Source organism: Oikopleura dioica, chromosome 1 (genome assembly GCF_907165135.1).
Source record: "Oikopleura dioica chromosome 1, OKI2018_I68_1.0, whole genome shotgun sequence".
Classification (NCBI taxonomy): domain Eukaryota; kingdom Metazoa; phylum Chordata; class Appendicularia; order Copelata; family Oikopleuridae; genus Oikopleura; species Oikopleura dioica.
In genome coordinates, this window is record NC_137291.1 from 3,597,453 (window position 1) to 3,611,198 (window position 13,746).

A 13,746-nucleotide genomic window follows, 5' to 3' on the forward strand; every position below is an offset into this window, starting at 1 on the left:
CCGATTTTCGGATTAACGAAATCAACCGAAGCGAATTCGATTTATATAGTGTGCTTTTGAAATTGTCGGCTGAAAAGCGAAAACCTGCGATGATCGTCATAATTGGAGAGTGGAATAAATTCGTATTTTTCGTCAACCATGAAATTCAGGTTTTCTTGATTTAAAATTTACGCCGCTGTAAAATCAAAGTCACGTTTCTGCCGACCTCTCTTCTTCTTCTTCTTCTTCTTCTTCTTATTTTCTTTAAGGGATCACCCCCCGATTTTTCAAACCTTTGGCGCGGATCATTATCGCCTATAATTAGATTCCTCGTGTTCTAAGGATCATTTTGATATATTATACTACTCTTTTACATGAATGCATCCCCAAAATTTCGCCTTGCAAAGTTCGGGAAAATGCATGTAAATTGTACTTAGCGTAAAAATCGCTAATTTTTTCTATTTTTCAATGTCATCAAAAGAGGACAGATAAGGGGTTTATCGAAAGCTTAGAATCTGTAGATTAAGAATATAAGAACCGCATTAGAATTTTTGGCCATTTGCTGGCGCTGAAGAGCAATTGAATACCAAAAAATGCCGAAAATCGCTTCAAAAAGTATTACAACTATCTAAATTTTGTTTCGCTCATCAGATTATGCTGGTTCTACCAGAATAATAAGTTTAGGGTCCAAACTTGCTTCTCCAGCTAAAAGATCTGTAATTAAAAAGGCCACAAAAAAGTAGATACGATTTGAAAATGACCTAAAATGGCCATTTTTCAAAATGTTAATCACTTTGACGGCCTGTAATGCATAAGCGAATCTTTTGTTAGCAAGCTGATTCTACCAGAGTTTGCTCATTTCGATGCGGGCTTTCTAATGCGCCCAAAACCAGCCTCCTACGTAAGCTCAAAAAAAAGTAGATAGAGGTCAAAGTTGGCGAAATCGGGGGGGGATCCCTTAATCTAAATTTTTGTGATAAAAATTTGATTCATTGTCGAGGAAATTGAAACAGCGCCACATATCGGCGACGATTTGCCCACTCAGAAACCTGATTTTTTGTTGGAAATTTTATCGTTAGCCTGACCATATTCAGAATAGGTTTCTCTATTTTTTGCCTCTCTCAAAGAGCTCAACTGAGTTCTTTTTTCACACTCTGAATTTCTTCCTGGTATTCTGTTCTACCAAAATTTGCGGCAATTTTCTCGACAAAATAATCGTTCTTTTTCGCAGGATAGATACGATAGTTTATCACAAGAAAGTAGATTTGTGAGCCAAGTGTTTTTTCAGCGCTGCTCGTATTTTTACGTACCTTACGTAAGAAAATAATGGAAAGTCAAATTTTCTAAGATAATCTTCCTCAGATTTTTTCCAGAAATGGCTTTGAAAGTCAAAGAATCTAAAATGAAATGATCTAATTCAGGAAAAAAACGGTTCACTCCAGTCATATCATTCATCCGGGAATAGGATAGGATTTCTCAATACGAGGATCATCTTGCGGAATCATCAAACCTCTTGAAGGTCAGACCTAATCCAAAAGATCGATTACACGTGCCCCCGTGTTCACTTTCTAATCGAACTTTCTAAAGCCCCTGTGTAAAATTGGGATAGGGGCTCAATGCCAGAATATTCACTTTTTTAAACGTTGTCAGATATAATTCTTTTCGGGAAGTTCTACTTTTATTTATTTAGCAAGATTTTGAAAATTATGCATTTGGATCAGCTGGTGTTTTCCAGAATTTTTTGTTTTCAAAGACGCACATGGTGAGATAGTATGGGTATGCATCGGCGGCCATGATTGCGTTGGCAGCGGTGAGGAGGCACCAGTCTTGTCCCTTGGCGTCCAAAAATTGGACCTTGTCGAGACCAGTCAAGACGATTTGGACATCATCGGAGCCCATGTTCTTTGTGGGAACACCTGAAAAATAAGGCAAAAATTAGTAAAAGAAAATCACCTTGCTTGAAGGCCCATGGAGTATCCTTGGTGACAACTTGAGTCAATTCGAAAGAAAAGCCTCCCATGGTGTATTTTCCGTCGTTCTTGAAGTACGGGAAGTTCAATCTGTAAATATCCTCAGTATCGACGAGTGAGACTCCAACTTCGCCAGATCGAATCTTCTTGAGGAAGTCAGCACCACAGACATCCTTGGTCCAGACGATGAAACCTTGGTAGCGGTCGGTTCGGGGATTGACAGGGGCGTTCTTGACTCGGAACTTGGTGGAGAGAATGACGGAGTCTTCACCTTTGTAGACGTATTTGGTGGTTTTTCGCTTAAATTATAGAATAAATTTGAAAAAAAAATTAGTAAAACTTACCCCCTTCCACTGAGGAGTCCAGTTTTCACACATTGCAAGCTGATTGTCGTCGGGATCACATCGGAAGTTGCCGTTGGTGTTGACGCAGACTTCGAAGCTGTGGCAGTTGTGGGCGCCGGCATCGCACTCGTCGAAATCAACACACTCTCCATCGATGCAGGTGAATCCGTCTGTGCAGGCGGGATCACAGCCGCAAACTGGAGGAACCGTTGGGGGCTCCGTTGGTGGTTCAGTTGGTGGTTCAGTTGGAGGCTCAGTTGGTGGCTCAGTTGGAGGATCCGTTGGTGGCTCAGTTGGTGGTTCGGTTGGATCACAAGTTCCCTCGACTCGGCAGATGCACTCGAAGCCCTGGAGGTCTGCGGTATTCTGGCAATAGTAATTGTCCTCGCAGTTGTGATTGGCGCAAGGAGTTGGAACAGCTGGCCCAACACCAGGCTGGCATGAAAGGTCTAACTGGTAGTTGTTCCAGACGTAGTCACTCTGGAATTCGCCAAAGTCACCGAGACATGTGCCATCATGAGCCGAGTTACCATTAGCGTAGTAAGCGCCACCACCGACTTCAGTTGCCAGGAACCAACCGTAGTTGTTAGTCCATCGGAGTTCTGCACCCCAGCCTCCCTCGCAAAGGTATTGATCCTTGCCATTGACGATTTCTCCGGAAGCAGTGCAAGTTGAACCGCCCCAGCCCATGTTAATCACTTTGCAACAGCCAAGGTCGGTTGTTTCGCCAGTGGAGCAAGTAGCAAGTCGACCGTCTTCGTCCTCACCGTCCAAGCAATCCTTGAATCCGTCACAGAACTTGTGCTGGAAGACAGGTCGGAGGACATCGACGTGATCGTATTGGAGGCACATCGATCTTGGCTCCATTGGATGAGTATCTCGCTTGGCGTCGCAGTAGAGCTCGTAACCTTGCTCAGCATCGGTTGTGGTGAGAAGTGGGTGGGGATTGTAGCTTCGGCCGTTGACGAGGGTGAATCCGCTGTACATGACGTTCGATGCTGGTTCAAAGGGATGTCCAGTGTTAATCCAGCTGGCGGCGTCGATGTCACCGACTTCGCCTCCAGTGATCCAGTCGGCCCAGTCGGGTCGATCCTGCTCGTGCATGTATCCAACAGCGTGGAGGAACTCGTGATGAATGCCGCCAACACCGATGCACCAGTTGGGAAGTCGGAGTGCTTGCCATCCAGCCTGGATTCCGCTGAGACCATTGGTGCAACCATTGCATCGACCAACGTAGGACCAGCAGCCGCTGCCTCCTGATGTCTCACCGGCGATGTGAACACCGTGGGGGTAGGTGAAGTTGGGATCGTAGACGAATCGGACGCATCCCATAGCCTTGGTGAAGTCATCGAGCTCATCGTGGATTTGCTGCCAGTGCTCGGCGGGAACGGTGTCCTGGATGGCGTAGGGGACGACGTATCTGCCAGTGTCATCCTCAGCATATCGCCAGAGACTAGCCCAGGTCACAAGACCTCGAGAATTGGGGGCATTGGTCGGTGTTCCCTGATCAATCATCATTTCGTCCTAGTTTTGGCTCTTCATATCATATATTTTAATCTAAAATTGACCTTCTTTCCGCATAATTACACGAAAAAGCACGGATTTCAGAGCCCTGTCCTTATTGTAGCCGAGCTTTTCAAACTCAGCGACCTGCCAAGTCTGGACGACCATATCACCATGTCTACCACCATGCCAGTCTGGCACAGTAACGGGAACCTTCGGCTCCCAGTTTCCTTTTCTAGCGGCGACCTAAATGAAAGTTTATTCTCTTTTTTTCGCTCTCTGAATCTTACAGCAGCAGCGGTTGCGGCGAAAAGCTTCATTATTCGAAGTTTTTCGATATGCAATGATCAATGATTTCCAATTCGTCAGATATAAATGAAGGGACACGTATCTCCGAAATCGTGTTCCGCGGTTATCAAATGTCGGAGCCTCCGAGAGTCTCGCGAAGAGAGGCCGATAAATTTCGCATATTAGAACGCAAAATAATTGAACCCCCAAAGGGGCGAGGCTTTTCGATGTTCGAGTTCGCATGTGGACAATGAAATTGAAACCCATATTCTTGACGTCCAAGATTGCCCATTGAACCGAGGAAATGGGGTCCGAAATTGTCGATTTCCCAATTGTCCAATCAGAATCGATTTTGAACTTTCTACAAATTTTTTCACAAAATTTCATTTTTGAGACCACCAACTTGAAGTTGGCAATTTTTACATGCGGGCACCATAATCATCCATTTTCCGGAAAATCCCTTTTGTTCAAAATGCGCGGGCTGATTGGATGCGCGCGCTGTGGCTCAATCGCGGTGAATAAAAAAGAGAGATGAGTGATCGACAGCTGTAAAATCGAGAAAGACGGAGAAACGGGCAATGAGAAAGAAAAGAAGTACCAGAAGTAAAGAAGACATGGCTGAACTCAAGACTGCGTGTGAAAGTTGCGATATTGGATCGCCGTCTGTTCGTAAGTTAAATTTCTCAAGTTTGAGCCTTTCCGGAGGGTACTTATTTATTTGAAAAAACTCACACTTATTGTTTTTACTTCAAAAAAGGTGAAATTTAGATACATTTTACGAAAGCGCCAAATGCGATTCAGAAGAAAACTACGAGCTCTTCTCCCAAGTCAGTTGCAATTGCGCCGAGCGAAAATTCACGGAATCGGATGTCGCCAAAATCGGCCCAAGCTGCCAGGATATCACCGATTTGTACCTGGACTCGAATAATATTGAAGAAATTACAGAATATACGTTCAAAGAAAAAGGTAAATTGAATTTTCTTGCGGGTTGTTGAGAAGTTTTTCAGGCTATTTGCGATTTTTATCAATGCAAAACAATGGTCTAAAGAAAATTCACGAAAAAGCCTTTCTTCACCTAAATGTAAGTTTCAATGTCTTTGGATGTCCCTAGATGTCTCGGATGTCGAGCACAATGGCCCGACCTACTGCCGCATGAGGGCGCAGGGTGCGCGGAGGACACTGAGTCCTCCGAACTTCGCGAGTCCAGGGAGAACTGATGAGTTGGCGATAAACCCTAAATACACTAAGCGAGCGTTACACCTGGGAGTGAGCGCAGCAGGGGCGGACGGGATATTTTTGTTCTACCTATGCTAGTATCAACTTTAGTATCAATTCTAGAGGTGAGTAGGAGTGATGGTGCTGTTTCTATGGGACATATATATTATATATATATCATATATTATATATAGACAAAGTTGATCGTATTCCTGAAGATGCGGGAACAGGGTTCAAAATGTAGCAATATAATGCTGCTACATGCTACACGTGCTACATCCCTCAAAAAAATTCCCTGCTACATGCTACATGTGCTACATCCCCTCAGAAAAATCGCTGCTACATGCTACACTTGCTACATAAAAAATATTTTTTCGCGAAATTTTTAAAGTCAAACTAGATTACTTCTTAGCTACTAAACACTGTTAGGTATCAAAAGAGACGTTGAAAATAGTATGAGGCTGATAAATCGTCTCTTACGACAGATATTACTGTAAAATGTATTCTTGTCATGTTTTTTTTTTGAAATATTGCATTCTAGAACAAAATTGTTGCTTTCTCACGAAAATTTTCTGCTGAATTTCGGAGTCGATAATAAGAAATCTGCTCTAGAATTTTCTTTAAGCGAACAAAAATCTTCACCCCCAGAAAAATGTAGCAATGTAGCAAGCTACCCTTTGCTACACGTTTTTCGAACGCTGCTACATGCTACACCTGCTACATCAGCATGTAGCAAAAATGTAGCAATTGCTACATTGCTACATTACTACACTGCTACATTTCGAACCCTGTGCGGGAACCAAAGATAAACCTATCATTTCTCACATCGGCCCAGGAGCGAAACCAGAAAGCTACGCTTTTTATCTGCAGTACGGAGAGAAGATTAAAGGAAAATACCAAAGGTTCCGGATGCGAATAAGGCAAGCAAACTCCGAGGGCTGCATTCTCGAGTGCAATCATTCAAGAAACAAGGGCACTAAATGTAAAGGAAGAGTTAAACTTCAAGTCCTTGATCCAAAGAAGATGCTCAACTGCAAGTTTGTGACGCAAGGAGTATTATTCGGTCGCTCATAAAATCCAAAATTCCGCAAATTATGTTGCAAATTATGAATTTTATCATCGAAAGTAATCGTTTTTGACTCTTTATTTAGATTCAGCGCAAAATTTCACTCTAGAAAAGTTTTTCTAGTTTATAAATAGTTTCATAAAAATGTGCGCGAAAAATCAGTCTAGCGAAATTTAGCTCCTACGGGGGTACTACGCAGTCAGAAATGATGGCGGTGTTTGAATAGAAATTGACACACTTCACGCTGGGATTAGGCGGCTTCGCGCTCCCTTCCTTACTTGCCCACCCGCTGAGTAATTCATGGAGGTTCTCCCTCTGCGCTCCTCTGCGCACTCTCCTCCGGCGCCATGCTCAGAGCGCTCTTCAACCTCTTTTCCGCTCTTCCACCTCTTTTTCCGCGCGCCCTCTTGCGGATGTAGGTCGGGCCATTATGCTTTTACCCCGATGTCTCCAGTTGTCCCTAGATGTCTCAAGATGTTTGCGAATGTCCCTAGATGTATCCAGATGTCCCTCGATGTTCCTCGACGTTTTGGTAGTTAACTTTTTCCTTCAGAAACTTCAACAAATTCGTCTCGAAAACAACGAGCTAGAATCGCTGCCCGGAAAACTGTTCGAACAAAATGTCGATTTGCAAACTATTTACCTCATGAACAACAAAATCCACTCGCTGGGCGATGGCATTTTCTACAATCTTCTCAACCTCGTCGATTTGAGACTCTCGCACAATTATATTCAGAATTTGCATCAGCAAGCTTTCAAAGGTGAGCCTTGATATTGATTTCAGGGCCTTACTCATAATTCTCTCTTTCAGATGTTGGCAAGCTCTCGATGTTATACCTGGACCACAATAACCTGACGACGATCCACAAAGAATGGTTCGAAAACTTCCACACTCGCTGGACGAGAGAAGAGCACGGCCAAATCTTCCTCGATCCCAATCCGTGGGTCTGCGATTGCTCCTCTACCGATTTCCACAACTTTCAAATCGACAATGAGTTCTTCCACGACAAATACAGCCGCGACGAAGGATACGTGTCTCTTGGCTCTTGTCAGTATCCGCACACGCTGAGGGGGAAGAAGTTCGAAGACCTGACGACGACTGATGTTGAAGGGTTCATTTGTCAGCCGCCTAGGATTCTAGCGAAATCGGAAGGGAAAGTGAAGGTGGAAAAGGGCGAGGAAGAAATGGTCTGGGTGACGGTAGATGGTGCTCCCCGCCGATGGTTGAATTTATTGTTCGAGATGCATCGGTAAGTTGGAATAAGAAGACATCTTTATCGAGCGATGCACTTATTTTTCAGAATCACAGTGTCCAAATCGACGATTTCGAGCAAACACCCCTTCTGATGGAAAACCTGGACGAAGCTCACAACGGCCCTGCAATCAAACATTCCATTCGTGTCCTCGACCACACTATCCAGCAACTTACTGTTATTGTTACAGTCACTTCAACGCTCGCGCAGTTTTCTGATCCGATCCACGATCAATTCTCGGTAAGGAAGGCTCTTTACGCCTTTATTTAAGGCGGCTTCAAGAAAAAATATGTCAAAACCCGCGCACAAAGTCATAGAAACGAAAGGCCGCGGCTTCTTGGCCATTTTTGCAAAAAGCCGCAAGCGGCTTCCTAATCCACTCAAATATTAAGCTTAGGTTAGCTAGTAGCTACGTGATGTTTTTTCTCCTTGAGCACTTTAACTCGTGATTTGAATTATCGATCCTTTCGTAAGCGGTATCTGCTCAAGCGCGTCTTTTCTCATTTTTTTATTCTTTACTAAATGGGATCCATCAACATAAACCAGCTTCAGCCGCTACAAATGCCTCCCAAATCTTATTTCACCGACCATTTTCAGGTCGAAATTGATAACGCCAACGAGAGCGGCTACTTTGCGAAACTCTTCTGGCTCTTCATCTTCTCCGCGCTTTTCTACGCGATCTATACGAATCGCGAAATGATTCTACGAAAACTCCGTTCTTTCGTTCCAGTCCAAGCGCCTTCTTCGCCCGCTCAAGATCAAACAGTCAACTACAGTCACTTGCCAGAGCATGACAATGCGGCCCTCGTTTCCAATGAACAGCTTTATGAGCCAGAGACGCCACAAGAACTCAAAATCAACGTCTAAAGTGAATGAATTCGTTCGTTTTTTAATGCAATCAAGCCTAAAAAATGAAACCAACGCTCAAAATCCCTTTTGTCAACGAACAAAATTGTCAAAGTAAAAACAGCCGACATTTTCACCCGATCTACCGTTGAAACAACAAGAGTAATCCTATAATAACTGTTTATTTTCGATAGAACAGACATTCGTGCGTGATATTTTGAGCATTTTATATCTTTTCAAGGACACATGACCCCAAACGACTTGTCAAAATCACTAAGTGAGGCTAAAAATGACCTCAGCGTTCTTTTGTGAGTCATTTGAAGTTATGCGGCCTTGTAAAATGGCATAAAACTCTCAAAATATCGAAAATAAGGCTTGATCTACCGGAAAATATACAGTTGTATGCCGTCAACTCTTTCGGTTTTCCGGTAGAAAGGGTAAATGTTGAGTACACCCTGTAAAATACTTCGAAAGGGGATAATCCTCTGCTGAAATATCACCTTGCCTACTGACATTCTATAGAATCTGCTTCTCTGCCTTGTAGTTCCATTTATCACTTCTCTGTCTATATTTACCTTCGTTCGATTCTTGCAATTCCCAGTTACTTCTTTCAGATAGCAATAACTTGTAATCACCCAGCCTCAACTAACCCTTCCTTCAAAAAACATGTAATTCAAGAAAAAATAAAACGCTTCATTTAATTTCAAGAATTTTCGCTCGTCAATTTTATTTTACTTGTAATTTATTAGATGCTGGTTCTACTTCTTGTAGTCCGGGATATCAAGGTAATTTGGCGAGGCACCAAGCGCCCAGAAAGCTTCTGGATCGGATGCGTAGTTCGCGAAATCGTGAGCTGGGAAGCCCCGTTGACTTCGCATAAAGAACGGGTGGGTCCATGTGTGCCCTAGAAAATGAAATTGTAACCTCTTCTTTATTCGTTATTGATAATAAAGAAAAATGAGCTTCACGGATTTGGGCCCGAATTTTCTCTATAAAAAACTTCGATAGAACTTACTGCCTTCCACAAGACAAGTTGAAGAAACGATAAAAGCAAACAAAAATGTTGTATTCATCAAAGATCTCATTTCAAAAGTGAAGCTTCTTGGATTGTCGAAGTAACGTTCCGTAGCTATGAAATTAAAAATTAATTAGTATCTCGGTCTCCTTCAACTGATCACTGATCAATTAAATCTTCCATTTGACCTTCGCCAAGAAGTTAATTCCGATGGAATGAATTCTGTATGAATCCAACAGCTTTTAGATAAAGAAATAGGTCAATTTTCTGAAAGGGAGCTTTGAAAAGCTGTAATAGATTATTGAAGACATCTGACTGACCGAGTTTTATACTTTTCAAAAGTCAATAAACTGCGGCTCATTTTATATAAAGAACGATGCTCGATATTAACTCGTATTTTTGAGACATGATCACAGATTGCGCGACTCTTTTATTGACGCAGTTTTTAGGCTCTCCTTGAATAGCCGTTGATTTCTGTTGTTTAAACACTCATACAGAAACTCCCGTCATCGCTTCGGCAAACTTGTTCGGGATCGAAGGTTTCCCCGTTGAAGGCGATTCTCACTTGGGCTGGGCACTTTGAGGGCGAGGCTTGAGCGTAGCCGATTGCAAATCCAAGGTTGAAATCTGCATCGGAATCCTGAATCATTTGAGTTACAAATTCTGAAAGGGACTGTACCTTGAAGACTTCAGGAAGTTTCGCGCCAATGAGAACGATAGTTCCAGAAGGAACATGTTTCTTCAAGAATTGAGCAGTTTCAATGAGTGTATCGGTCCCATGAGTGATGACAAAGTTAGTGTTTTCTGACTGAAGAATCTTTGACAAGAGAATTTCTCGCTCAGAATCGGTCACGTCCTGTGAGTCCAGGGCGCAGACTTTTTCTACGTTGAGTTTTGCTTTTGCTCGTTTCGCGATTCTCTCGGCAGCGGTTTCAATCCCGAATTCGAAGGCTAGAATAATTTTAGCGTAATTTGGGCTTTGAAGACTGTGTAGAAACCTGAGTCAGGGTCACCAAATAGCTTCAAGAAAAAGGTGGGTATTCTTGTCGTCTTGCATTGTGTGAACCCTGACTCAGGTTTCTACAGAGTTACCGAGCCCACATCTGCATCAATTTACCGTATCCACCCAAAGAACGAGGGTATTCCTTGTCGATTGTCCCACCAGTTGTGAGCACAACGACTTTTGACGACATTTTCAAATTGAAGTTCTTTGGTTTATTTTTTTTCGAATTCGATTCTCTCCGAGAATGAAAGCAATTTAACGCACTCTTGTGACTTTTTCTTAATAAAATATTGATTCGCAAAATAGTAGCTCCACATCCAATTATGCGCATTTTTTGTACTCTCAAAGGAAACTTTCTAAGCCAAAGAATCTAAGGGCTGGCCTCAGTAACCTTTGTTTAACCCTGAGTACAGTCCCAATAAGAAAAATTTTCAGGAAAGCTCTTTTAGGACCCTGACTCAGGTGTTTACTCAGGCCCACGAAGGGAGAAACCCATTAAAACCGCTAGGATATCTTATCAAAAGTAACAATATCTTTCTTCATAGAAATGTTGTCGAAGCGAACTTTGGACAATCCTGAAGAATCCTCTCCAAATCGAAGCAAACGACCTCGCCCTCCAAAACGCATAGAAGAGGAGCTCGACGACGATCTTCCTCTTGTCGGTTTACTGGGCCAAGTTGACGATGATGAGGAGGAGGCTATTAAAGTCGAGGTCATCGAGAACGAAAATGAGCTGGAAATAAAAGAAGAGGCCGTCGACGAATTCGAAGACGAAGATGACTTTTACCTCGGGGAAAATAACGACGACGATTTTATTGAAGAAATAGGAAAATGGATTGATTGATGATTAACTAAAAAAGATTCTAGCGACATCCTTTCGAATCCCACAAAAGACATAAAAGAAGAAATAACCGGTGACGAGCCTGATGTGCAACCTGAAATTGACCGCCGTAAATCAACGAGAATTCCAGCAGCCAGCAGTAGCAGTGGTCACGCGACTTCTTCAAAATCGACGGAAGGAAACGGAGAAAAGGGGTATTCTCAGCGGTTTTTGAAGAGAGAAACGCTTCTCAGTAAGTTTTCGGGACCGAAAACGGGATATACTCGCGGCTCATTTCATATTGAAAATTATTCTAAGTCGAGAAGTCGCGTGCAAGAAAAAAGCTCAAGTTTTTTTAACTCTGTTATCTGACCATTGGAAACCCCTTCTTTTAGATCTGCCAGACGAAACAATCATCACATTCCAAATGTCAAAGTTGAACACCCTTTTCGAGCTGGTCAAGTGCGGCCGCTGCCAAGTCGGCCATTTCAAGATGCACATCCGCGAGAATGAAGACCGCTTCGAAATCAAATGCAACAAGTGTGCGCTCAAAGTCGCCAGCAAGAAGATCATCCATTCCAGAGTCGCGCCAAAAGATGCAACTTCTCAAATGCCTGAGAAGGAGAATAAGAAGCCAAAAGGTACTGAAAGGATTTCCTTTCGAAGGTCCTTAAAACCCTTCATTCCACCGATTATTTATTGAAACTTGTTCACATGTTCTATCGAGTTAGTTTTGCAAGTCGTTGAGTCTGAATTTCGCTTAGAAAGTCTGATTCTTTTGAAAATTTCAAGACGTTATCCTGTTCTTTCAAGAACTCAGGGTCAAAATAAGGCTCTTTTAATTAGAACAGGGTCCTAGATCCTTAATCAATCCTGTTAAAAGCTTCTTTGAGACCTTTTTGTAATTTCAAGGCCCCGATTTTGACACTTATTCATCTTAAACTGGATGTTTTGACCTTTTTTCAAGATTCTTACCGGAACGGGTAGCAAAAAAAGAAGGAAAATTTCTCCCCACTAAAAATTGTTAACCTTGATTAGTAAAATAATTTTTAGCAATAAAGACGAAAGTTGATGGATCAAAAACAGGATTTGCAATCTTCAAGGAAGAGAAAATAGCTGAACTGAATCCAGGAAAGGGCTAATCATTCGCTTGAACAGAATGTCAACGGATCGCTAGTTCAATTGTAGAAAGGAGAAATCATCAGCCCTCGAAGAAAATCATCATCTGATCGAGCAAATCTGGTTCGGCTTGAACAAAGAAGAGCGCGAGCAGTACAGAAAAACCACTGATGAGTACAACGCAAAGCACGTTCCAGAAACAACTCAGTCCTCGAGCTCCATGATTGAGGTACTTGACTTTAGAGTAAGGAGAGAGCACCTTAGGTTAACATAGAAAATTAATACAGTCATCAGGGCTACACGCGATCCGCGCTTCCCTCTCAATCTTTTATTCTTTGATCTTATCTCGCATTACTTTTTCAGACCGACGGGGATATGAAACTGGGGAGCCAAGCTGGCTAATTTGAGGTAAAGACCTTTTTCCTGTTTGAATGATCAGTCTGAATGACCATTTAATGATAACCTCATTAAAAATCAGATCCTATTCGACATTTCAAATGTCACATTTGTCAATCAGAATCGACAATTATTAATATACACAGTACATTCTATAGCTAGTGGAGTGAACTCTAGATAGAAAATTGTCATTGAATAGAGTTCATTGTTTCACTTGTACTTTCTTGAAGGTAGGTTAGTCTCTAGGCTTGATAAGATTCCAACTTACTGTCTGTTCAACGGACTCTGTTGATGTCATGGACACGATGGCAGCTTACCGACAAGTTGTTGAAACAACTCGTTCTATAGCTATCCAGAAATCTTCTCTTTCAACAGTCAATTCTGACAACTCAGTCTCTGACGAAAGTTAGCTTGAAATTTAGTTCCAGAAGTTCGAAGTTTCCCGCTGAGGAAGAATCGATTCCAACACTGCTACCGTCTCACAAATTTTCTTCAAACCTATCCAACACAAGACTTTCCTTTTCGCCTGTATTAACAGTCTACTTACAGGTTCTGTAATACAGAGCAAGGCTTATTGTAGTTTAAAAGCTAAAAAACGTATTGAAAATTAACCCATTCCAGTTTCAAAAATAGTAGCTATTGTTACTACATCCAAAATGAATTTTCCAATTCACGCGTTAGCTAAAGCCAGCGCACTCTTCAAAAGGTTAATAATTCAGCGCAGGACAGTTAAAAAGGACATCGGGCATGTAATTTCAAGTATAAGAAATTGTACTGGGAAGCAGTTAGTAGAGACCTTCTTTTGAATTCGCAGGAAATAGAAAAGAGTTGAAAGATGAATTTTAAAAGGTTAAGATCTGGGCTCAACAGACTGTGTAGAAAACCTGAGTCAGGGTCCCAGCTTCAGGATACTGACTCAGGTTTTATAC

At 42.3% G+C, this 13,746-nt stretch overlaps 4 protein-coding genes across 4 annotated transcripts; 2 read left to right on the forward strand and 2 right to left on the reverse strand.

The window, feature by feature from the left end:
• Positions 1 to 1,647: 1,647 nt before the first annotated feature.
• Positions 1,648 to 4,240, reverse strand: LOC145705576 (uncharacterized). The gene is made up of 5 exons (XM_081783062.1): positions 4,087 to 4,240; positions 3,908 to 4,042; positions 2,294 to 3,814; positions 1,933 to 2,248; positions 1,648 to 1,895 (listed from the first exon to the last, which is right to left on the reverse strand). Exons 1-5 carry the CDS (start codon positions 4,114 to 4,116, stop codon positions 1,684 to 1,686), a joined length of 2,214 nt encoding a protein of 737 aa, XP_081639188.1. The 5' UTR covers positions 4,117 to 4,240; the 3' UTR covers positions 1,648 to 1,683.
• A 292-nt stretch (positions 4,241 to 4,532) lies between these two features.
• On the forward strand, positions 4,533 to 7,851 carry LOC145696529 (uncharacterized). Its single transcript, XM_081773581.1, has 6 exons — positions 4,533 to 4,753; positions 4,853 to 5,050; positions 5,092 to 5,165; positions 6,919 to 7,126; positions 7,177 to 7,615; positions 7,667 to 7,851. Exons 1-6 carry the CDS (start codon positions 4,663 to 4,665, stop codon positions 7,710 to 7,712), a joined length of 1,056 nt encoding a protein of 351 aa, XP_081629707.1. The 5' UTR covers positions 4,533 to 4,662; the 3' UTR covers positions 7,713 to 7,851.
• A 1,896-nt stretch (positions 7,852 to 9,747) lies between these two features.
• On the reverse strand, positions 9,748 to 10,714 carry LOC145696635 (putative L-asparaginase periplasmic). The gene is made up of 3 exons (XM_081773710.1): positions 10,597 to 10,714; positions 10,159 to 10,430; positions 9,748 to 10,119 (listed from the first exon to the last, which is right to left on the reverse strand). Exons 1-3 carry the CDS (start codon positions 10,670 to 10,672, stop codon positions 9,961 to 9,963), a joined length of 507 nt encoding a protein of 168 aa, XP_081629836.1. The 5' UTR covers positions 10,673 to 10,714; the 3' UTR covers positions 9,748 to 9,960.
• Positions 10,715 to 11,029: 315 nt separating this feature from the next.
• On the forward strand, positions 11,030 to 13,398 carry LOC145705440 (uncharacterized). The gene is made up of 7 exons (XM_081782921.1): positions 11,030 to 11,307; positions 11,374 to 11,555; positions 11,698 to 11,943; positions 12,356 to 12,431; positions 12,515 to 12,650; positions 12,785 to 12,829; positions 13,240 to 13,398. Exons 1-6 carry the CDS (start codon positions 11,030 to 11,032, stop codon positions 12,821 to 12,823), a joined length of 957 nt encoding a protein of 318 aa, XP_081639047.1. The 3' UTR covers positions 12,824 to 12,829; positions 13,240 to 13,398.
• The last annotated feature ends 348 nt before the right edge of the window (positions 13,399 to 13,746 follow it).